Below are 24,469 nucleotides of genomic sequence, written 5' to 3' on the forward strand. Positions count from 1 at the left end.
GCCTCCAGCAAGTCATGCAGCTTTGCTTCAACCAAAGGTGAGCCACTGAAAGAGATTCTAGAGCGCAACGCAGCCCTGAGCAGCTCAAAGAGAGGGCACAAGATCATGGCCAAGTACACTCAGGAATAGTATTTATAGATTAGTCATTCATTTCAACATGAGTTCAGTCCTTTTTTTTCTTCTACCATGGGTGAGTACATTAAGAAATTAAAATGGTATGTTTTCTACAAAGAATGCATGATTTCATGTAAAACTGTGGTTTCCCACTTTTCTTTGGCAATGGCACCGTGGTCGTTCTGTGACCAGTTGACCTTTTGTTTATGCCACAGGATGAGACGTAATGTTGATAAAGATTCCAACAGTCTTCCAAAACTGACATGAGAAGAAGACACAGGAGACTCAGATGGCTTATGTTGAGCTGTTTACCTGGCTGAGGAGAAACAGTGACATCAACACATTGTGAGGTTGAAACCCAAAGTACACCATGTTCCAAATTATTATGCAAATTGGATTTTAGTGTCATAAACATTCAATTTTTTGTTTTTCCAATGAAACTCATGATGGTATTGTGTATCAGGGCTCTTTGGATCACTGAAATCAATCTCAGACACTTGTGATCATTAGTTTGCCAGGTGAGCCCAATTAAAGGAAAACTACTTGAGAAGGACGTTCTACATTATTTATCAGGCCACAGGTTCCAGCAATATGGGGATGAAAAAGTATCTCTCTGCTGCTGAAAAGCCTCAAATATTGCAATGCCTTGGGCAAGGTATGAAAACATGACATACAGTGTTTCAGAAAAGCTTGAGCGTAATCATCATTCTGTGAAGAAATTTGTGGCTGATTCAGAGCACAGACGAGTTTGTGCAGATAAAGGCATAATGAGGAAGGTTTCTGCCAGCTGCTGGTGCCTTTGGCGTCCCACGAACCTCAAGCTGTAGGATCCTCCAGAGGCTTGCAGTCGTGCATAAACCTACTATTCAGCCACCCCTAACCAACGCTCACAAGCAGAGACAGTTGCAGTGGGCCCAGAAATACATGAAGACTCATTTTCAAACAGTCTTGTTTACTGATGAGTGCCGTGCAACCCTGGATGGTTCAGATGGAGGAGTAGTGGATGGTTGGTGGATGGCTACCATGTCCCAATGGTGCAACGTCAGCAAGGAGGTGGCTGTCTCTCACAAGCAGAGACAGTTGCAGTGGGCCCAGAAATACATGAAGACTCATTTTCAAACAGTCTTGTTTACTAATGAGTGCCGTGCAACCCTGGATGGTTCAGATGGAGGAGTAGTGGATGGTTGGTGGATGGCCACCATGTCCCAATGGTGCAACGTCAGCAAGGAGGTGGCGGAGTCACGTTTGCGTCCGATATCATGGGGGAAGAGAGCTGGTAGGCCCCTTTAGGGTCCTTGAAGGTGTGAAAATGACTTCGGCAAAGTATATAGAGTTTCTGACTGTCCACTGTTTAGGATGATTAGGGAAAATACCATTTGCATAATAATTCGGAACACGGTGTAGTTCAGCCTCTTTTGCTTTTTACGGCAGCCTTAACCTGGTCAAAAGATGATTAACTGCACTGGTGGACGTTGAGTGTAAGGATGTACTGGAGTCAGACTGTCTCTGTCTAAGTTTCAAAAACACACAAGCTGTGTAGAATCAACTTTGACTATAGGAGCATCTGCATTTGATCCAACTCAAGCATGTGAGTTTAGACTATCAGCCCAGGAAGAGAGGAGGGACTCCTAGAGTCCTCATTCCTGACTTTACAGTTTGACCTGGGGCCTTAGAGTAACTGAACCATGCTCAGACCATGAAGACACAGAAAAAATAAGAATATCAGAAATATTGGAAACTTCCATAACAAGGAGTCATGTTCAACTGTGATGTATTTTGAAGTTGACTTCATGCTTTGCACATTTTTCCGTATGTTTGGATCAATCTGCTCTATGTGGATTGAGGCAGTTTGGCAGCGGTTGGTGTTAAAAAAAAGAGTTGCAGCTTATCTCTGTCTGAGCGGACTAGAGTGGCGCTTCAGGGGCGTAACGGAGACAGACCAGAGCGTGGGCAGAGGAACTGCTCTGGTTGCAGTGCACTTCGACGGCAGATCAAGGCACAGCTGTTGTGTATGGAAACTGGAGGTTACTCTGCACACCCCTCTGTAGGGAGACAAGGTGGCACCCTCATGCCCGTATTGCAAAATGTTACTATTTTGTTTGACATTTGCAAAATGCCAAATATCATCCTCATGATCCACCAGGCTTTTTATTGATCAACTCCTATTAAATACCTCTGTAATTTGAAGATATTATTTAATATTTTCTCATGTTTAACATCACAGGCTGCAGAGTGGTGCAGTGGTTAGCACTGGGCCTTTATTTGCAGTTTGCATGTTTTCCTCATGCGTGCATGGGTTCTCTCCTGGTACTCCTGCTTCCTTCCACAGTCCAAAGACATGTTTTAGGTTAAGTGGTGAGTCTAAATTGTCCTTAGATGGGACTCTGACTACTTGTTTATCTCTGCATGTAAGCCCTGTGATTGGCTGGGGACCAGTCCAGGGTGTACCCCGTCTCTCAGCTAATGGCAACCAGGCTTTACTCCAGTCCCCTGCAACCCTGCACAGAGATAAGCAGTGTAGATAATAGATGGATGGATTTAACATTATTTCAATAATAATGATCTGTGTATTTTGAGATGTTTTAATAATTGTGATTTCTTTATGCTTAGGTCGAGTTATTTTTGTCATTGGGTCATAAAAGGAAACAATAGTAGTGTCTGGATGAAATTGGATTGTTCCTTTTTCCTCTTTAGGATTAAATCTTATTGTCTCTCATTTTTTTTCAAATCTAATTTAGTCCAGTCTAAAGTAATCCAATCCAATCCACTCCAATTCTGTGTAATCTAATATAATCCAATCCAATTCATTGCAGTCATTTTCTGTTTCATCCAATCATCACCAGATCAGAATCCTCTCTGACATTTAAACACAAGAAGACACAACTTGTCACATTAGTTAGACACTAAGGAGTCAAATATGAAAGTGAGTCTTAGTATTCTGGTTTCAAACGGCCCGTCTTACATCTTTTAATGGGCTGTTTTTGATTCAGGATAATAAAAGGACCTGTGATAATGAAAAATGCTGGTCGATAGATTATATCTGCAGGGAGACTAGAAGGACAGTGAGATGAGGCATTTTCAGAACTTTAATTTGAGCATCCATGTTCATTCTTGACCTTTCAAAATTAAATCCAAGGTCGACCAGCTTTTGGGAGATTTTCAGTGGGCTGAAAAGTGGACGCCATCTGTCGAAGAATACAGTGGCATTTGGTTTAAAAGCGTAAGACTGGACCTTGGTGCTTAATTTAACTTTTTAATTTAATGTTTTTTTATCTGTTTTGTTTTCAAGGGAATTAATTTTAGTTTAAGAGCACTGAATGTTGAACTTCTCAAACTAGTTTATAAAGTGTTCAAACAAGGTCCAGTGTTAGGTATACTTCTTCTGTTTTTTGCAGTTAAGACAAAAACAAATATTTTAAAAGACTGTAAAAATAGAAGTTGACCTTTATGTTAGAGATGTGTTAGCGGTAGCTAGCAGGATGTGCTACACAGAGCATCACTGAAATGTTCTATAGTCACAGTTCTCTCCCTTAAAAATCCAGTCATGTGGACTTAATATGAAGGAAGAATAACTTTTAAAATGTCTGACTGTCTGGGTTTTGGAGAGCTGAGATTAACTACTGAACCAGCATATAAAACACAAAGACCTGTTTTCAAATGATCTTGTTTCCCCCTTTTCCTCAGTTCTATAAAGTTAAAAGTTGGGATTCCATAATCAGTTTGTGTCAGATCTAGAGGTCTAGCTCTAGAGTTGAGCAACATAGGCAGACGGTGTGAACAGCGAAGCAGACGACTATCAGCTGGCTCTGTTCATCTGTTCAGTTTCACATGGCGCAAGTCTTAGCCATGAGAGTAAGCCCCTTTTCTCCTCATACCTCCACATGCACAGGTGAACAGAACGGGCTGACTTATCCACACAGCTGACGCTTAACACCAGACTTATTTAACCTGCATGCTAAAAGTGCTGTCTACAAAACACGATAGGTTAGCATAGAAGCTAGCTAGCTAGCTAGCCCACTAGTAGGTGGGCTAGCTAGCTAATGTAATATATTAATTATACTAATTATATAATTAGCAAAGCGTTAGCAACATAGTCTTCTCTGGAGTAGGAGAGCTGAACCTCAGTATTTATCTTCTAAGCGTTTACACAGTGGGTTTATTTCAAAACAATTATTACCCTTAAAAAGTTAGAAGGGTAAGTTATAGTTTAGACTGTTGTTAGCTAGCTAACTAGTTGTTAGACAGTTGTTAGCCTTGATGCTAGCCCGGAATTCCAGTTGGGGTTGGCTGTCACATGACAGTGAATGAGTGTAGCTTAGTTAAGTAGGTTATAATTGTTAGGCCTATGTGTTTTGCTCTTTAGGTTGCTGTAGGCCTACAGGCTGGCTGGAATGTGATTCCTTGCTCACATGTAAATGCAATTTAAGTCTCAAATTTAGCTCTGCCTTCTTTTGAGTATTTGCCCATTTAAACAACATTGTGACAAACAAACCCATAGTGTGTGACAACCATTCCTGTGGTGGGGTTGGTTGTCACAGTGTGTCAGAGTGTCTTTAAGAGCTGATTGCCTCTTTATAACATTAAGTTGGAAAATGAAAGGGAGACACAATTTAAGCCAACACTCCAAGCTTCAGTTTAATGTAGGAATTATCACTGATGGATGTTTCGATGATGAGCAATTCACACCAGAGTAAAAATGTGACAACCAACCCTGCTCTCCCTAGTGGCCTAGCAACACTGAAATTGCCGAAGTCTAGTCCGACTACTATACCACTACTAACTCAAAAATACTGAAATATCCCTTGAAAGTGTTGTTTAAAAATGTGAGATATTTGATTCTAATAAACATTCAGTTAAAGATGAGATTCAGCATAACTATCAGAATTCGGGGATTAATCAGAATTATAAACTCCTCAGCTTACTGCCCTTAATTACACTCACTATTTCTTGTATTTACTTTGTCGAGCGGGATGGCTGCAGGCAAGAAAACCTGTCAGACTGACTTTTGACATATTTTGTTTACTTATTGGGCTAAACAAAGCCAGTTTCATTTAATCCTGACAGCAGAAGTCACGCCTCAGCAGACAAGTGAGGTTTTTACTTCAGACTGCTAATGTGAGCTGTGAAAGGTGCAATTTAAACAGAGTTTGATTGATTTAATGACCAGAAGTAATCATCACTACTCCAGGGAACCATGAATCTTTGTACAAATGTCATTTTAATTAATGAAATGGTTGTTGAGATATTTTTAATGAGGACCAAGGTACCAATGAACCAAATGAGTGATATTTCTCTCAGGACAGGCCTCTAAAACAGCTGACAGCCATCTTGAACTATGTCAAAGTGACCAGTGTAGAAAGTGTCTGAGTTAAGCCCTGATAATATAAATCAGAAACTTTTCTGTCTCCACAAACCAAGCAGAAGGAAACAAGACAGCCTAATCACAGAAGCAGGTCGTAGGCAAGCAGATCTGCCAGTTTGTGTAACAGCGACGTGGTAAAAGATTGTAGCGTTAGTCATCAAATGATGCTTATTTACATCAAACTGAGATATTAGAGAAAAACATGAGTGTGGGTTGTACTCCAGTCGAAGCGGAGATGTGCTGAAACAGGACGTCTTCCAAGAGCGAGTCAGCCTCCCGCTCGTCTGATTGATGAGCCTTCTGGGAAACATCACTTTGAACTTGCGGTGATCTCCAGAGGATTTATTAGCATCCTATTATGTTCATCTTACAGTAGCAGCTTCTCTGCTACGCTCTTGGCAGCCACCTGAGTAATGATGGTTTTGTTGCTCTGAGCTTCCAGGCTAGATTCACAACACACGCTTTCGGGCTGGTTTCCAAATCTCTGCTCCTATCTGATTATTCGGATCAGTGTTTCACGTCTCTGTAATAAAATAATGATATTTCAATAAGAGCTGACAGAGATGTCAGGAAGAGTTCAGAGGGTAAGAAAAGTCTCCTCGCTTCCACTGCTGCCAAATTTACATCCACGCTGGAGAAAAACAGAAATATTCACACTACAAGTGGAGATGGATGAGTAAAACGAGCATGAACTCTGAACTTTATCAATGTTGGTGTGGGTTCTTCCTCCACAAAAGACCCATGATGAATTAGAAAACATAAAGGGACTATGCAGAGAGACCGGATTATTTTATCAGTTGCTGGAAGCTTATATACATTACATTCAGAAAGTATTCAGACCCCTTTCACTTTTTCAGTGTTGTTTTGCTGCAGCCTGATTGCAGTAGTTTAAATTCATTTTATTCAGACTTCACAATTTTAGCCAGCAAGGATGCTCTTAAAGTATGACATAATTACCTCTGCCAAGGAGGTTGTGTGATTGGGTGGGTTTGTTAGTTTGTTTGTTAGCAACATAACTCAAAGAGTTATGGACGGATTTTGATGAAATTTTCAGGAAATGTCAGACATGGCATACGGAAGAACTGACTAGATTTTGGGACTGATCTGGATCACCATCTGGATCCAGGAATTTTTTAAAGGATTCTGTACTATTGGGAGATAGGGCTAATGGTGGAGGTCTGCGCTGTAACCACTTTACACCAGGAGATGGCGGACATGAGTAACTTCAATCCCAGCAGCATTTTGGGTGTGTTTCTATTCAAAGTTTTGGAGTTTATAGTTTGAGAGACACACGCCCGGTCGAGGAGACGAGTTGGAGCGTAACAGAGGGGAAGACAGCGAATTGTAGCAAGAATACTCACAATGCTGGGAGGAATAGAGGAATATTCACCCTCTGCAATGACTTCCGGTCGTCCGGTGAGACCATGGGTGAGATTGTCAGTGCATCTGTTGGTACTGGCAGGCAATGCTTCCACCATGACAGTCCACCCATAGCGAAGCCAATGCTTTGGCTCACCGTGTTTCCAACCCACCGGGGAGGGAGTAATTGGTGAATGCCGAGGTGGGGGGCACATGGGGATGGATCCAGGAATGTTTTTAAAGGATTCTTCACTATTGGGAGATAGGGCTGATGGCGGAGGTTTGCGTTCTCTGAGTGCTTTTCTAGTTAACAATGTGCCCACATTGACAAGACTGGCATGTTAGAGTTTTTTCTTGTGTCAGCAGCATGTTTCCTGATGTCCGTAAATAGGATGGCATTTGCTCACTATCTTTGTATCATCATTCACCAGAGGGAAGGTATTCAAGCCTACATCCCCCTAGGACCCCTTTGTTTACATACTTGGCTGATTTTTTTGGCATTTTGACACATTTGTGCCTCAATTTCTGTTTAAATGATAGCTAGTCCATATTTTTCTCTTCTTCATACGTAGGGGCGAGTACACAATCATTTCTTCTTTGTTGTTTTCTTCTTTTCAAACTGCAATCATCACACAAAGCACTTCAATTGTAGCTATGAGTGACACTCCTTGATCTACGTCCCTGGCGGCGTCAGTGCTGTGAAAAATATTCATCTCCTGATTACTTTTTTTTTTTTTTTTTGCAGATGTGTCACACTTAAATGTTTCAGATCATGAAACAAATTTTATTTTCAGACAGAGATGACTGTACTAAAAAGAAATGCAGTTTTTAAATGATGATTTCATTTATTAAGGAAAAAAAATAAATATCAAAACCCACCTGACCCTATGTGAACAATTAATTACACCCCTAAACCTAACAACTGGTTGTTCCACCCTTGGCAGCAACAACTGCTAGCAAACATTTGTTACAACTGGTAATAAGTCTTTCACATCACTTTGGAGGAATTTTAGCCCACACTTCTCTGCAGATTTTATTTATTAACAATGGAGGGTTTTCTAGCGTGAATGGCCTGGTTAAGGTCACGTCACAGCCTCTCAATCAGATTTCAGTCCAGGCTTTGACTGGGCCACTCCAAAACCTTATTTTTAAGCCATTCAGAGGTAGACTTGCTGGTGTGTTCTACTGTATAACCTAAATGTGCTTGAGCTTGAGGTCATGAAATGATGGCCGAACAATCGCCTTCAGGATTTTCTGGTAGACTGCAGAATTCATGGTTGCCTCTGTTATGGCAAATGGTCCAGGTCCTGAAGCAGCAAAGCAGCCATAGGCCATCACACTATCCGCCATGTTTGTTCTTTTTGGTCAACAGTGGTTTTGGCCTTGGAACTCTCCCATGATCCCATTTTTGCCTGGTCTTTCTTATTGTTGAATCATGAACTCTGACCTTAAGTGAGGCCTGCAGGTCTTTAGATGTAGTTCTGGGCTCTTTCTCGACCTCTTGGATGCCTCTCGATGCGCTCTTGTAGTCATTTTGGTAGGACGGCAACTCCTGGGAAGCTTCACCACTGCTCTGAGTTTTCTCTAATGGTGGATAATGGCTCTCACTGTGGTGCAGATACTTTTTCCACATAGGGCCAGGTAGGTTTGGATGGCTTTTTTCCCATCAATACATGAAATCTTTATTTAAAAAAAAACTGCATTTTGTATTAACTCTGGTTATCTTCGTCTAATATTGAAATTTGTTTGATGATCTGAAACATTTAAGTCTGACAAATGTGCAAAGAAAGAAATGAAAAAAGAAAGGGGGAAATACTTTTTCACAGGACTGTCTATGAACTTTTGTTTGCACATACGCCACAGAAGTTTTAGTCTCAGTGGCTCCTGTTCTTTTATCAAATCACTTTTCAAGCTTTTGACAACTCATTCATTTACACAATAGAAAAGACGGCTAATATGAGAGACGTTAGTTCTTACAAAGTGGGATCATTTTTTTGTTTTCAGGCAACTTAAAATCTTTGCAGACTTGGTTAAACATTTATAAAAGTGGTGCTTCTTCTGTGACTGGCTTTTGCTGGAAGTATTTTTGTACTGTTTTTCATATGGAGCACAACTTTGAGTACAGGCATGTTATTCTAGCCACGAATAAAATAAAGCGTCATCTCCATGTCACATGGGACAGATGAGCTTCTTATTGTAATGCCAACCCCTTCACATGCTGTGTCATATCACTTTCTGCAGCACTAATGAGAGGGAAAAATGTGAACATGTTCAGCTGTGGTGTGAATCTCGCTCCACTTTCTTTAATTATCACGTCTCTGGAACGTCATCTCTTGGAAAAAAAAGGAAAATATTTTGTAGCGGCTTTGTGAGCTTCAAGGCCGACATTTCTGCCTCCTCCTCCTCTGTCTCTCTCCGTGGGGGCGAGCTGTGGGATGATTGTGCAGCGAGCGGTGTCGTTTTAGTGTCACAGATTGTCTGTGACTCTATGCCACTGAGCACACGGATGTTTCCATTACATCTGTCTCCATGGAGACCAACATCTCTCCTATATTTGGTTGAATCCCGAAGGTACATCAAAGTAGAAACACCCAATGTTGGAAAATAAGGATGATCTGAAAGTGCAAAAAACTGCAGTTCCTTGAATGTCCACATGATGCTTGCTCCAAAAGTCAGTGGGTCCTCATTAGACTCCATATTAAAAAGGTCATTCTTACAACATAATTAAACACATTTACAACTCATTTTTATATTATTCACCCATTTTCATTATCATAAAAGTTGAAATTCTGAGCTGTTGAAGCTTTAAATCAATGACAGGTGGATTCTCTGTTAGAAATCAACACATCTATTATTATTATTATTATTATTATTATTATTATTATCTCCTTTAGTCACTGGGCTAAGTCTTCCACCATGCCTGTGTTACTGGTGGTTATATGTATTTGTGAGCTGCAGCTGCTCAAAGTAAAAGTACAGTGGCGACCATGAAGAAGGGATGGTTTTTTTTGTCTTTACCTTGAACCTCCAAATCTGATCATTTCAGCTCTGAGTCAGAGTGAACATTCGTGTAGAGGTTGAAGAAAATCCCTCCAAGAGTTCTTGGTAATGTCCAAAATCAGTAGTCATGTTCCTAAGCGAATAATTGATTAAACGTCTCTGATTAGCAAACAAGTCTGAAGTCAGAAAAACACATTCTGTTACCCAACTTCACTCTGCAATGGTAGAACAAAGTCAAACGGTGGCTATGCAAAGTCGGACTGGGCGGTAATACGGCAATACGATACATCGGGGTTTCAAAAAACAGCCCCGGTATGGCTTTAATTACCGCCACTGAGACGGTGCTCTAAGATAAATAAATACTTATAAACTCCTCTAGACCAGTGGCTCCCATGTGGGAAAAGGTGACATACTGCTGTCAAATAAACACATAGATCTGGATTATTTTCATTATTTAAAGCCAAACACAACAGCCCAAAGTACGATCGTTACTAGTAAAACACCTTACCATTCATATGGGGTTTATCATGATTTTAGGTAGTTTAAGTGAACAGAATTTAACAACCTCAGAGCAGACAGAGCCTTGCACCCCCCTGAAATCTCTGGTGTCCCCCCAAGGGGGTCCTGGACCCCAGGCTGGGAACCAATACTTTAAACTATGTGTCCTTTTCCAGCAGCAGCACCACTGTTTGTGTGAGGATGCTTTATGAGTGATGATAGAACTCCTCTTAACATCAGGCTAATTTGGTGAACGCACACATTTATACTTGTGCGCTATGGCCTGGCGCAGCTCTGGCACTGTGCTCTGATCCTCTCTGAAGCCAACCTTAAACACAGACCACTGGTTGAAATGTGATCCACAGAACGTGAGTCTAAAACACTTAAATTCTTCTTTCTGGGTCGAATCAATGATGAGAAGTGATCAGGTTTATTAATATCCACAGGTGCTGCGTCCTTTTACACGCTTACAGTATAAAATGAACTCACAGATGGAACTCGCCATCAAAGCACAACACAAAAATTATATTTGAGTCTAGCAAGGTTAATAATAGTTTTGGGTTTTTTTTCATTAGTTTTATTTTTTAAATTTCGTTTTTTACCTTTTGTTTTACTTTTCAGTTTAGTTGAGTTTTTTCCTGCTGGTTTGTTAGTTTAGTTTTTATTTTACAAAAGTGCTTTGTTTTAGTTAAGTTTTTATTAGCTTCAGTCTTAGTTTTAGTTTTTGGATTCCTGTCAGGGGTGAGACCCAAAAGGGCTCGTCACTTTTATTTCATTTATTCAATTTTGATGTTTGAATGAAGACTGAAGACCAAAATTACCATTGTGTGAAGTCCTATCAAATCAGGAGATTTTGCTCTCTCCATTCTTGGGCATACATGTCAGCCATTATGCTGCTGTCAAAGACTGAAACTGAGGAGATTTTGTCTTTAATTTTGTTTTAGTTTAGTTAGTTTTCTTAGCACAGAATTCAGTTTTAGTTAGTTTTCATTTTTTTTAAAGCTTAGTTTTTATTTAGTTTCACTTAACTAAAATGATTTTTACATTTTAGTTTTAGTTTGCTATAACAACTGTGAAGTCTGGATTTTATCTGTCTCAGAGCACACTGAACATTCCTTCACAGTCCCAGGTCTTGTATGATAGTTGATTATTATTTCTCATATCAGCTCAGGGAGGAAGGAGGGAGGAAAAGAGAGCTTGTATGCATCATAGATGGAGAGGAAGAAAAGAGAGAAACTTTATTTGATCCTCTGTCCTACTATTTTACTTACATTTAAAAACAACATTTCAACTATAAATCACTGCTATCCTGCACATGTTGTCTCATAAACACTGATGTTTTAGACTCATAGCATTTTGTTAACGGTTAACCTGTGCTTGACTAGTGTCTTCTTTTTTTTAAAGATTTTTTGGGGGCATTTTTGTGTCTTTATTTGACAGGAGAACAGTGGATAGAGTCGGAAACAGAGACGAGAGCGGGGGAGAGACATGCAGTAAAGGGCCTCAGGCCGGATTCGAATCCCAGCCGTCCATGTATGTGGGGCGTGCCTTAAACCACTAGGCTACCTGCGCCCCACTAATGTGGTTTTTTAATGCCTGGTGGTAAAACCATTTACCCCCAGAAAACTAGGGGAGGGCATGATGGTATTAAAAAGTGAATTCCAACCAATCCTGATGTGAAGTTGGTTTGCAGGATGCGGCTAACGTTAGCAGTGCCAGAACCTTTCCATCATTCTTACTGAAAGCATCTGCAACTGATTAAAGAATGTAAATATGCAGTTTAACCAACTTGTCATTGTGGGGCTGATTAGTGATCTGAATCAGTGTTTAGTCAGCTAACCATGTGCATCCCTACTTTACCCCGCCTTAAGTGTATATCATGAATTTACCACTCTACCTGTGTTCACATGAGAGTCAGAGACGATCACACATGTGGGGAATAAAGAAACACAAATCCTGCATGAACATGAACCAGGAAACAAATACAGACAAATAGTCCATTTTGGTTGTAACTTTATGGAAAGACTCATAAATAGAACTTTCATTCGTTTTTTTTTTACGGATTAAATCACGATCTTTTTTACGGATTAAAGACACAATGGTAAATCAGCTAATGAGTGAGCCATAGATGTCGACTGTTTATCATCTTTTATAAATATGTTTTAGCCAACTTCTCAATGCTCTCCAACTTCAGCGTTTCATCCAAACATGGTCCTCTTCTTGGTCAAAAAAAAAAACTCCAACATGGTGGCGGCAAAATGCCAAACAGGCCTTTATTTACCCAGTGGAGAAACCAGCATGTGGCACCACGGTGGGTTTGTTTCTGCCTCCACATGTGCCAAGAAGACTGCGCCTTGTTTTACTGCTTCTGTGTGGATTTCCCCTGCTCCTGCCGACTGAGAGAAAGTGATGGGCTTTGAGAATACTTAATGACGTCTGTGTTTCCCTCTCAGGCAGTTTCATTTCAGATGTGAAATCTCAGTTCCCTCCCTCCGGGCGGATCGCACGCATTTTGCATTTACGCAGCACACATTGTCATGCGTCCAGAGTGACAAATGGCACGTGTCTCACCTTGGGGCATTGTTGACTTCTCACAGGAGGGCTGTTTGTTATTGAAAATGTGCTTCGACGAGCCTGACACTTCCCTGCTCCCTCCCCCCCTCAGGTGCTTTCTTGCTGATAGAATTTTATTATTGGCAAGTCCTGGGTGATATCATATCCCTTCGTCCTATTGCCCCCGCAGCGAGTGAAACGCAATAACAGGAGAATTGATTATACGTGGACCACAGAGCAGCACTCAGAAAATGTGTTTACTGTAGTCTCCTTCCTCCACTAAATGCCAAGATTCCTCTCTCTCTGTGCAGACGCTCGTCTGCCCAATGAATGATTAATGATGCCTCCATCACCGGCCTCACAAACACATTTCCATCCAGGTACATCAGCAGTCTGTCAATCCCTCAGCAGAGAAACTTACAATCAAAGACTGAGGATTGAGAGGAGAAGGTTTCACATTTAAATGTCTGGAAATTTAACTTTTTCATGGCTGCACTGATTACATGATCGTGGCCCTGTGGCTAGTTTTTTAACTTTGCATAGTTAATGTATAATGCATTTACTTCTGATAGCGTTGCCCTGCATGTGACCCAGACTCCTGTGCTGCTGCTTCTTTCATATCATTGTATATTTATCATGCAGTGGCTGTTAATGTACAGTAAAGGTTACAGCTTTCTGCAATGTTTTCTATGATTAGAATATACAGAGGCATCATGGAAAAGTTGACTTTTGCTGTGATTTAATTCAAACAGTGAAATCTTCTAGATTTATCTCATACAAAAAGACATATTTGAAGACTTTTTGTGTTTTAATGATGCTGATTATGGCTTACATTAACAATCCATTATCACAAATATTAGAATATCACAAAACATCAGTCCAAAAAAATATAACACAGAAATGTTGACCTTCTGGAGACTGTTCATTTATGCACTCAGTAATTTCACAAATTTTGCACAAATTACTGCATCTATATAATGGAGGCGATCAGTCCGTGGCAGTGCTAGGTGTTAAAAAGCCCAGGTAGGTCTGATAGCAGCCTTCAGCTCATCTGGATTGTTGAGTCTGGTGTCTCTCATCTTCCAATCGGAAATTCCCTGGAGATTCTCTACAGGGGTCAGGTCAGACCAGTTGGCTGGCCAATCAAACACAATAATACCATGGTCAGCAAACCAGTTTCTGGTAGTTTTGGCTCCACTGTGGGCAGGTGCCAAGTCCTGCTGGAAAAGGAAATCAGTATCTCCAAAGCGCTTCTCAGTGGATGGAAGCATGAAGGTCTCTAAATTCTCCTGGCTGACAGCTGACCCGATGAAGACCAGTGGATCAACAGCAGCAGATGACACGACACCTTAAACCAGTGGTTCCAAACCTTTATTCCTTAGGGCCCCCCCCACTACTCATTTCTAAGAAAAGCGAAGCCCCCCCCCCAAAGACCCACTTGGAAAAAGTACACATCAATTTTAATTGTTTTCATTGACAAAACCCCAACATAATAGGCTTACGGACACTGTTCTTGAAAAAAGATCTAAGTACAAACTAGCCATTATTATATTATTATTATTATTATTACACTAAAAGATATAGAAGAAAAAGAGAAAAACTGGAGTATTTTTAATTAAACAGTCTTAAATTGTGTGAACCAAAGATGTGTATTTCTAAGATTATAAAGTTGAAAAAATGATGAAAATCCACCCTTTTTAATGTTTGGTTTTATCATAAATGTTTGCCTTTACAATGTTTAATTTAGGATTTTAAAACTTTAAAAAATTAGTTTCTAATGTCAAAGTTTAAGACTTGATAAACTTGAAAATTTCCTTTTTTTTCTTGTAAATTTACATTTTATAAACTCAGAAATTCTGAGATTGTTTCCTTGTAAATATCTGACTTTATAATCATAAGAATGTATTTTTTACCCCCAAATTTTCACTTTTCACAGATCTTCTTGATTTTTTTTATCTAGGGGTGACTCTAATATGTCTCTATACATTACATTTCTAATTATGATTAATTTCATGTTTTTTTTTCTTTTTAAATATATTCATCTAATTTTGACAAGGTCAGAGCAGGCAGGCTCCTACGCCCCCTCTGAAATCTTTGGCACCCTCCCAGGGGTGCCCGGACCCCTGGCTGGGAACCACAGCCTTAAACCATCACTGACTGTGGAAACTGAAAACACTGAACTTAAGCACCTTGGATTCTGAGCCTCTCCGATCTTCCTTCAGACTCTTTTTTCACAGCAGCAGTGATGTTATGCATTACATCTCATGCAATCATCCACAGGCGTTTTTTTTTTAGAATAGTCTACAAAAATCCTACTTTTTTTGTATTTTTTTTTCCTATTTAAATATAAGAATGACATAAAAATCATAACTCCCTTTAATACATCAATTCCTATCCAATTTGCGATACGAGTCAAAATCATCTTAATTCCATATTTTTCAAAATCGTTCACCTCTAGTTTTATCTAATATTGTGTTGGTTATAATGTAAAATGATTTTTTGCTTGTGTTTGTTGGTAAGAAACATAATATAAGGAACTTAAAAAAACAATAGCATATCAAATCTTGATTGCAATCCTGGGGAAAAAAATAGCAATTAGATTATTTTCCCGAATTGTTCAGCCCTAGTCCAGATCTGTGTGTCCTTGGTCCAGGTGAGATTCTTATAACCTTGTCTCTGGTTCAGGATTGGCTCCACACTAAGAATATAACACTTGTAGTCCACCTCCTGGACCCGTCTGTGTGGTGGCTCTTGATCCACCGACTCCTGCCTCAGTCCACTCCTTGTGAAGCTCCTTTAAGTTCTTGAATCTGCTTTGTTTGACAATGCATGCAAACATTTTAGCCCAATAAATAAATACTAAATCAAATTTCTTGACTAACACAGTGACATGATTGAATCTGAATTTTTAGATAATTTGCTTGGGGGGGGGGGGCTTTTAGGGTTTTGTTGGATAGGACAGCAAAGGAGAGATGGGAAATATGGGGGAGAAATTAGGGATAGACAAGCACCAAACAGGGCTAGGATCAGGAGTTGAACCTGCAGCCAGTGCACTGAGGACTGAAGCCTCTGTGAATAGGCGCCTGCTCTATCAGCTGCTCTATGAATTTAAGATCTTTAACATTTTCAAACCATCTTGAGTGCCTAAACCTGGATTGTTTTTGCCAATATTTTTTCCTTACTGACAAACAGCTGAACTGTTGATGACTAATGTGCCTGCTAGTTGCAGAAATGGTGATACTTTGTTTCTGACATTTCAATACATAGCACCATAGCAGGAAAAGATACAGGGCTCCTACTAAGAGTTCTTCTTCCACACTGTCTAACACTCACGTGCAGTGTGTCTCTAACGTATAAACAACTTTTACTGTCTGTCAGAGCTCGCCGAGTGAAACCAGCTCCAGTAAAACTTAATGGAGCTGAAACGGTTGTGAGGAACAGCGGAGACAAATGTGACCAAAAGCAGCCGGCACACAGAGTGAATCTGAAGCAGGAGGCTGCAAACAGACAGACGACTTTGTCTCAGTCACAACCAGCCGTCTAAGTCATCCTAGGCAATTAGTGTTTCCAAGGTGACCGCGTTTTTCAACTCGCCACCACCCACATCCTGTCCACTGCTTCTCACCTAAATCAGTCACTTTTCAGCATTCAGCTCGGCTTTGACGTCACAAAACCGGACAAAAAAATAGAAGACTTAGTCATCGAGCTCCGACATGGAGGACATCATGATCAGACAAGCTGCTTCCATTCTTCCTCACGTATACAGAGTGACACATGATGGCAGATACTGACAGAAACACAGTCTGAGCATCAATCAAAAGGGAATATTTCAGGAATGCCCTGAGGGGATTTAAAAGTTCAACACTGAAAACCACAGAATCAATAATAGCTCTTTAATGATGTAATGAAGGGTCAAATGTACATGACAGCAGTTATTCAACTCTACATAATATCACTGAAGTTTCTAAAAGCTCATCTAATACTGGGTAGAAATGGATGTGTGTTTTATGTTTGCATAAAAATACAGAATCTGCAGACATGCTTTGGTGAAGAAAGTGTGCTGTTTCTGGTTTCAGCTGGTGTGTCGTCCACAGTTTGTGTGGAGAGTAAAAGGCCAGATTTCCTGACATTTGATGATTTTTATTCTGTCGGATTTTTGTAGATAGAAATTCACCTGTTTTATTAGATCTGAATCTTATGGCCGCCTTAAGGCCCAATTATACCCCCTTATGTATGAAAATGTATACGTCCTTTTCAAACGATGTTACAGTCACTGCTCACATACTTCCATGCCTCCTTTACGTTGGCATGGATGTTAACCAATACATCCACCAGGGGAGGCAGCCCAGAGTCAAAGGTTTATGACAACAAACTCAAAAACAAACATGGAGACTGTGGAGGAGGTATTGATAATGTACCTCTTGCATGAAAGACAAAAACGGAGGCAGTGTTTCTAACCAACTTGCACAACTTTAACTTAAAAAGTTGCGCCATTGTTATTTCTTCTTCATGTCTCACTAGAGCTACGCGTCGGGTAGTGACAGCAACACTGCCCCCAAGGTTTCCGTTGGTACTGCTCCGTTTGACCCGTATCCGTAAGCTTTATGGAAACATGCAGAAATACGGACGAAAGGAACACGGAGCACGGACAGAAGGCTCCGTCTGTATCAGGATCCATATTTAACGTTGAGCATAAATGGGCATTAACACCTAACAACTTTTCCTCCCATTTCAAAGTCGCAGACAAAATTCTAAAGTCAGAGTAAAATCACAGGAGTCTCGCTAAAGTCGCAGCTCACTCCCGTGGTCTCAGTCGTTAGCAGTGTTAACTTTGTCGACTTTCGATAACCGAAACTGACAAAAAGTAAGTTTAGTTTTTGTCAAGATGACTAAAACTAGACTAAAATGTAATGTAGTTTTTGTCAGACATTCAAACTCCATGATATTTTTCCACTGTGGGTAAATCTGTCAAAAAACAATGCAGCTACAGCCATCCTGCCTCTCAGCTGTAGAGGTCATTAGGTGTCAGATGGTCATAAGACTCGATTTGAGCCGTTTTAAGGCGGTCTGTCCTCAGTCTTGTTATTAAAATATCAAATATCAATATCAAACATGTTTGATATTGTCTTAAGTCTTGAGTCTGGTTGTATGCAATTTGTGTTTCTCAATGACGTGACTGTCGTCCATGACCAGTGGGAGCCGGAATTGCCTTCAAAACATGAACCTGAGCGTAGAATTTAGAGCCGCAGTCTAGAGCCGCTGAATGTCCGCTCAGAACTCAAGAGATGGAAAAACTTTTCTGCTCCAAGCTGCAGTCAGATCTCTGCTGTGTTTGTGTGCCTTGACTGTTAATTTATTCCAGTCTGACATGACAGGTAGGGTAAACCGCCACTGGGATTTTCAAAGTAAAAGCGGAATCAGTTTTTTCTGTAGTGAGACAACTCACGTTTTCATATGGTGCTCTTATTCTGAAGCGTTTCCAGGATAGTTCCTCAGTTGTTGCAGTAACATGCAAAAGTTGCTTTGGTGTTTAACTTCCCTTTTTTTCCTACTTGATGTAAATGGTTTTAAAACATCAGAATATAAGAGATATTATCCCTCCATCTTCTTCTACATCTTGTTCCCTGCTCAAAAATTGTTTTTGTTAATTTCCACCAGATGCATGTTGGGAAATAATCTCAAAAGGAATCGTAGTCTAGTCTTGTAGTTAGTGACCCACGGTCTTTGCAAAATCTCAGTCTGAGACTAAAAACTCAACGACTTGCCGACAAATTGTCTTTAGATGTGAGAGAGTCTCAGATGTCGGTCTTTTTAGAGTCTTTCAGAGTTTTAGCAAAGGCCTCTGTTGTAAGGCTGGCATTAATTACTTAATTATTTTAAAGTCTCCAAATAGAAAACAGTTAAAACAACACTATTCTTTTAACTTTATACATTATTTTTCTGGAAATGCAAGTTTTTAAAATGCAAATATAAAGCACAGTGCTTTACAAAGTTAAAAACAGACCTTAGGAGCATTAAAACACGGCCGAAAGACATTAGAAATGAATCTATATTAAAACTAGAAAAGCACTCAGAGAGCACAGACCTCTGCCATTAGCCCTATCTCCCATTAGTGAAGAATCCTTAAAAAAATTCTATGATCCAGATGGTGATCCAGATCACTCCCAAAATCTAATCAGTTCTTCCTTATGCCATTTCTGACATTTCCTAAAAATTTCATCAAAATCCATCCATAACTTTTTGAGTTATGTTACTAACAACCAAACAAACCCTGCCGATCACATAACCTCCTTGGCAGAGGTAATAAAAGAGACTGAGCTCACTGTACAGCTGACTTCTCTCCTGCGCGTCTGACATCTCTCTCCTAACCTCGTATTTCTACGTCGGTGCTGTTGTGCTGACAGATAACTGATCAAAGCAGATGCATCTCAGTCGTTTGGAAGGAGAAAAATGTTGCATCAGTTTTGTGATTTTTAGGAGTTTTGTTGTTTCTTTTGAACTTCTTCTTGTCCCGTCTAAAATTTGCATCAGTGTCACACTGAAAGTTTAGACGTAGCTGTTTGAATTCTGCTAACAATGAATAAAACAAGTCAAACCTTCAACCCCGTGTCACTCTTTGATATTTGGATGTAAAAATAATGAATGCGATGTGTTTTAGCATAAAGCAGTGCAAACCTTGACAATCTGTGCTTCCAGGAACATTCAGAGGAATCTGAATATTTCATCTTTAGGATGATTTAATCAGAGCTGCCGGGCACACTTCAAGACTACTGACAAGATGAAGGCTGGAGCTCAAGTGTTTTTACAATTTGACTGCTGCTGCTACCTGGGTCTACACATTTTTAATAGACATTTGAGGCCTTTTATTCAGGAAGGACAGTCTGAGACTGTGAGAGAGAGATGATGTGGGGAAGGAGCCTCAAGCAAGATTTGAACAGTCCTTGTACATGACATAGCCGCTAGGCTCCATGTTCCCCTTTAGAGTCTACACAACATCCAATTAAACAGAGTGCAGACTGAGAACACTACGGCTCATTTCACACGTGAGCTTTCAGGGCATTCAGGTCCTAAAATGTTACGGTCTTGCCCTTTATTTCATGCCCCACACAACAGGAGATTCTCTGTTCTGAGCTTGCTTTCACATCTAGAAAATCTGTTTTTGGAAACCAGTCCATCTCGTCTTTTCAAGGGTCTCCAGCTGCTGCTTATGTCGGGGCAGGATCCCGTTACATTGTTTTCATGTTCTCTTGGTGATATTTCCCTGGAAAAGGAAAGAAGCACACAGAGCTGTGCAAAAAAGGCTTTAGAGTTACTACAGAGGAAAAAAAGAGAATCGATGTAAAACTGAGGATGCGGGCACTGCACTAGCTGTGCACACAGGCTGATAACACTGATCATTCTCTGAGTAGGAACAAGCATTTTAGCAGGATGGATCCACATGATGACAGACATGCTATCTGGTTAATCCACTGACTTTGCAAGGTTGCATGCATGGCTGTAATTGTTATATGTACTTTAATTTGCTGAAATTATATACAGTATGGATGCCTGAGGGTGACACCTATCTATCTTTAGGGATCCCCTGATGTTTCATGTTGAAATGCCAGCTGCCATAAATAAGTGGGTCTTCAGGGCTGCTAACCTAAATTTGAAGGCCACAGCTTGGAGTCAGATTGAGTAAATAAATCCTGCATTGATACAGCACTTGAACAGCCACATGCATAAAAATATGTCTGTGAAGAACCTGCCTTATGTGTCAAAAGAATGATCAAGCATTCATCCATGAAGACCTCAGACCACCTAAAAATTGCCCTCGAAAACCCGAGTTTGAAATACGTCTTTAAAAGACCTGAGGGTTTTCTAAAAATCTGCACAGACTTTAACATCAACTAAAATCTGTATTACACAGCCGTGGTCACAGATAAAGATATCTAAACAACATCTGGAAGTGTTACATTGTAAATAACCATCCTCGCTCTAAAGATGTTGATGTTTTTGTCCATCATCCACTAAGTCTTGAGTGGGGGGATTTTCTACCATTTTTTGTAAGTCCTCTCAATCTCAGTTAAGCTGGATGGGGACTGTTGCCGTCTTCTAAAGAGCTAGTCCCCGCTGCTGAGAAACACCCCCACAGCATGATGCTGCCACCACCTTGCTTCACTGTTGGGATGCTATTGGGCAGATGATGAGCAGTAACTGATTTCCTACAGACAAACTATTTAATTTTGAGGCCAAACAGTTCAATCTTGATTTCATCAGACCAGTAAATCTTGTTTCTCAAAGTCAGAGAGTCCTTATGGTGTGTTTTTGCAAACTCCAAGTAGGATTTCATGTGTTTTACATGGAGGACAGGCTTCTGTCTAGTCCAGGGGTGTCAAACTCAATCACAGCAGGGGCCAGATTCGAAACTTGGGTCTAACCTGAGGGCCTCACCAGAAATGAATTATGGGAGATTAAAAAAAACTTGGCACTGATAGTAAATGATTTTGCAAATAAAAGGTGAACATGATAAGTTAAAAACTTAAAATCTGAGATAAAAATCTGACTTATAAATTTAAAAAGTTAAAATGTGACATTTAAAGTCAAAACAATGTTTTCAAAGGGCAAACTATGAGATACAATATTGAAACCATGAGTTTTGAAAGTCAAAACGTGAGATAAAAATCAAAATTATGATTTTTAACAGTCCAAATATGAGGTAAACATTAAAATCGCGATTTTCAAATGTCAAAATATGAAATAAAATTTAAAATCATGCATTTTAAGGTAAAAGAATTAGATAAAAGTTAAAGTTAGGAGTTTTAAAGGTAAAAAAGATGAGATAAAAGTCAGTTAGGAGTTGAAAAGGTCAAAACATGAGATAAAAGTAAAAAAACATGACTTTAAAAGGTCAAAATATGATTTAAAATGTAAAATTATAGATCCAGAAGGTAAAAATATGAGATAAAAAGTTTGAGATGTAAGGGTTAGAATATGAAACAACAGTCAAAAGCATAACTTTTAGTCATAACTGTGAGGTGCAAAACTGAAAATATAGAGAAAACACGAATTTCTTCCCCATGTTCCTGACTTTTTATTAAATTATTTTGCTGTTTACTTTTTCTAATTTTTATGACTCAACAAGGATATTGCAAATCATCAAGGTTAAGTTTACGTTTTTACACTGGAGGAAATCTGCAGACCTCATACTGGTGGGCCAGTTCTAATAAAAATATCATATGATCTGGTGGGCCGGGTATAACTGTAACATGGGCCGGATTTGTGCCTTGCAGCAATCCTGACTCTGAGCTCTGCAGGCAGCTCCTTTGACCTCATGGCTTGGTTTTTGCTCTGATATCATTGTCAGCTGTGAGGCCTTCTATAGAGAGGTGTGTGCTTTTCTAAATCATGGCCAGTCAGTTTAATTTATCACAGGTGGACTCCAGTCAAGGTGTAGAAACATCTCAGTATGATCCAGTCTGAATACATATGTCCGTGTGATATTTCAGTTTTTTATATAAAATTGCAAAAATGTCTAAATCTCCTTTCACTTTGTCATAATGGGTTACTGAGTGTAGATTAATGAGAGAAGAATGAATTTAAATGACTAAAAATAAATAAATAAATAAAGTGAATGAGGTCTAAATACTTTCTGAATGCACTTTATCTAGAAGTTTGGATGCATAAAATCAAAACTTTCATGAGCTGCAGGTTGATACGGAGGCAGAGTTATATAAACATAGTTTGGAGCTCAAAACATGTTGCAGATTATTACTGTAAGCACTCATAAACCCTGAAGCAGAATCAACAAGCTGTTAGTACATTTTGCTCTCCTTTCCTTCAGCAGCCACATCCCTCTGGATCTCCCTCCAGCCTTCGAAGGCTCCTTATTACAGCTCCGTGGCTAACAGAGGAATACAGTTACAGCTCTTGACAATTGGTATGGATTACAGCTGTAAATCATGCTGAGGGAAAAACACGTTAAAAAGCTCACAGCAGTTTCCCATAAGGATTCAGCTTTTTTTTTCCCCCACACATATACAAATCAGGCCCCTACAGCAGAATGTTTGTTTCATGTGCGATGTCAAGTCTTGTTCTGATCCCTGTTTTTCTCTGATATCAAACGGTAGAACTAAAGCTTGCATCACCACCTCCCCGCTGTGCCGGCTTGTCTTCCCTCGGCTATGAAAGAAATCACTTTTGTCACAGAAAAAGAAAGAAATCCTCTTTCCCCCTCTCCGCTGAACTGTTACAGCTTTGTGCTGAGTGTTAATGAGAAAGGAAATACGACTCCCATCAATCTTCTAAAGGACTGTTCTGATGTGTTTGCTAACTATAAGCTCCTTAACTGCAAAACACGGATCATTCTTTCTTACCATAATGCACACCATACACTTCTGCTTTATTGATGTATATCTTCTGTTCATTTATTTTTATTTAAAATCAAAATGTAAATCGGTTTTACTGGATGTTTATGTCTACAAATGTAAGGGATTAGACAAATTTGATTTCTCTCAGTGTGCCTACCATGGATCGGCAACGTCTCTCCACTTTTCACCCGCTGCCAGGATGCACTGGCAATATTCGCTGATGTTGTGTGCATTAAAAAACTGAGACAGCACAGCAGAGACTGCCTTGCTGAGTTAGTTATTGACGTCCTGTCTCCTCCGTTAACCTAAACAAAATATCCCTATGTTTGGCACAGTCCACAGCAGAATGGATTCACAGAAACTGGAGCTGTGGCACCAGGTATTTGAAGAACATCTGCATACCAGACAACAGTTTATCTTCCCTTTATGCCACCGTCAGGGTCAGTTTTGTAAATGTTCAGGATGTGTGGGTTAATTATGCTGCTGTTTGGGAGTGAAGAGCAAGACATCCTTCACAGTTAAAGCACAGGTGAGTGCTAAATAGCTGTCATTACCTGGTTCATGTTACTTCAGAGTATCATAAGCATCACTCTGAACTGATGTCAGGATTAGGACAAGTCTGTTTGGTGTTATTGTATTGAGTCCTCAAGAAACAGTGAAGCATCTGATAGCATCAATCTGCTATTTGCTCCTCTCTGAGTTTTCTCAGAGGTATAATCTGGGCTTCTCTCCTCATCAGTTAGAGCATCTGGTTGAGTAACGACCTCCTTTCGTCCTAAAAACAAAAATGGTTGATGCACATAGGTGGCAACCATCAACTTCTCCTGCACAGCAGTAGAAAGCGTCTTTTCCCCGCTAGGGGGCGGTGCCTGAGTGTCATATCACAACATATGGAATCGCATCATATCACATCGCATCGTGTTACGTCATATGGCATGGTTTCGTATTGCATCACATCCTTTCCTTACCTGTCAAGTCACGTTGTATTTTAACTTGTATTGTATCACATGGTACCATATCACATTGTATTGTATCACCTCGAATCATATAGCATAGTATGGTATCATTTTGTGTCGTATCACATCATATGGTACCACCTCATACTGTATTACCTTGTATGGTATCACATCGTATCATACTGCATCATATCACATTGTATCATCACCTCATACCCTATCACATCATATCATATTGTAATGAATCACATTGTATCATATTGCATCGTATCATATTA

General features: G+C 39.9%; 1 protein-coding gene across 1 annotated transcript in view; it reads left to right on the forward strand.

Annotated features, from left to right (window-relative positions):
• Positions 1 to 1,373: 1,373 nt before the first annotated feature.
• Positions 1,374 to 24,469, forward strand: part of LOC121515710 (alpha-1,3-mannosyl-glycoprotein 4-beta-N-acetylglucosaminyltransferase C-like) — a 47,077-nt gene continuing 23,981 nt past the window's right edge. The window contains 1 exon segment of the mRNA XM_041796628.1: positions 1,374 to 1,390. Within this exon segment, the coding sequence (XP_041652562.1) occupies positions 1,374 to 1,390 (17 nt within the window).

This window comes from Cheilinus undulatus, linkage group 9, assembly GCF_018320785.1.
Source record: "Cheilinus undulatus linkage group 9, ASM1832078v1, whole genome shotgun sequence".
Lineage (NCBI taxonomy): Eukaryota > Metazoa > Chordata > Actinopteri > Labriformes > Labridae > Cheilinus > Cheilinus undulatus.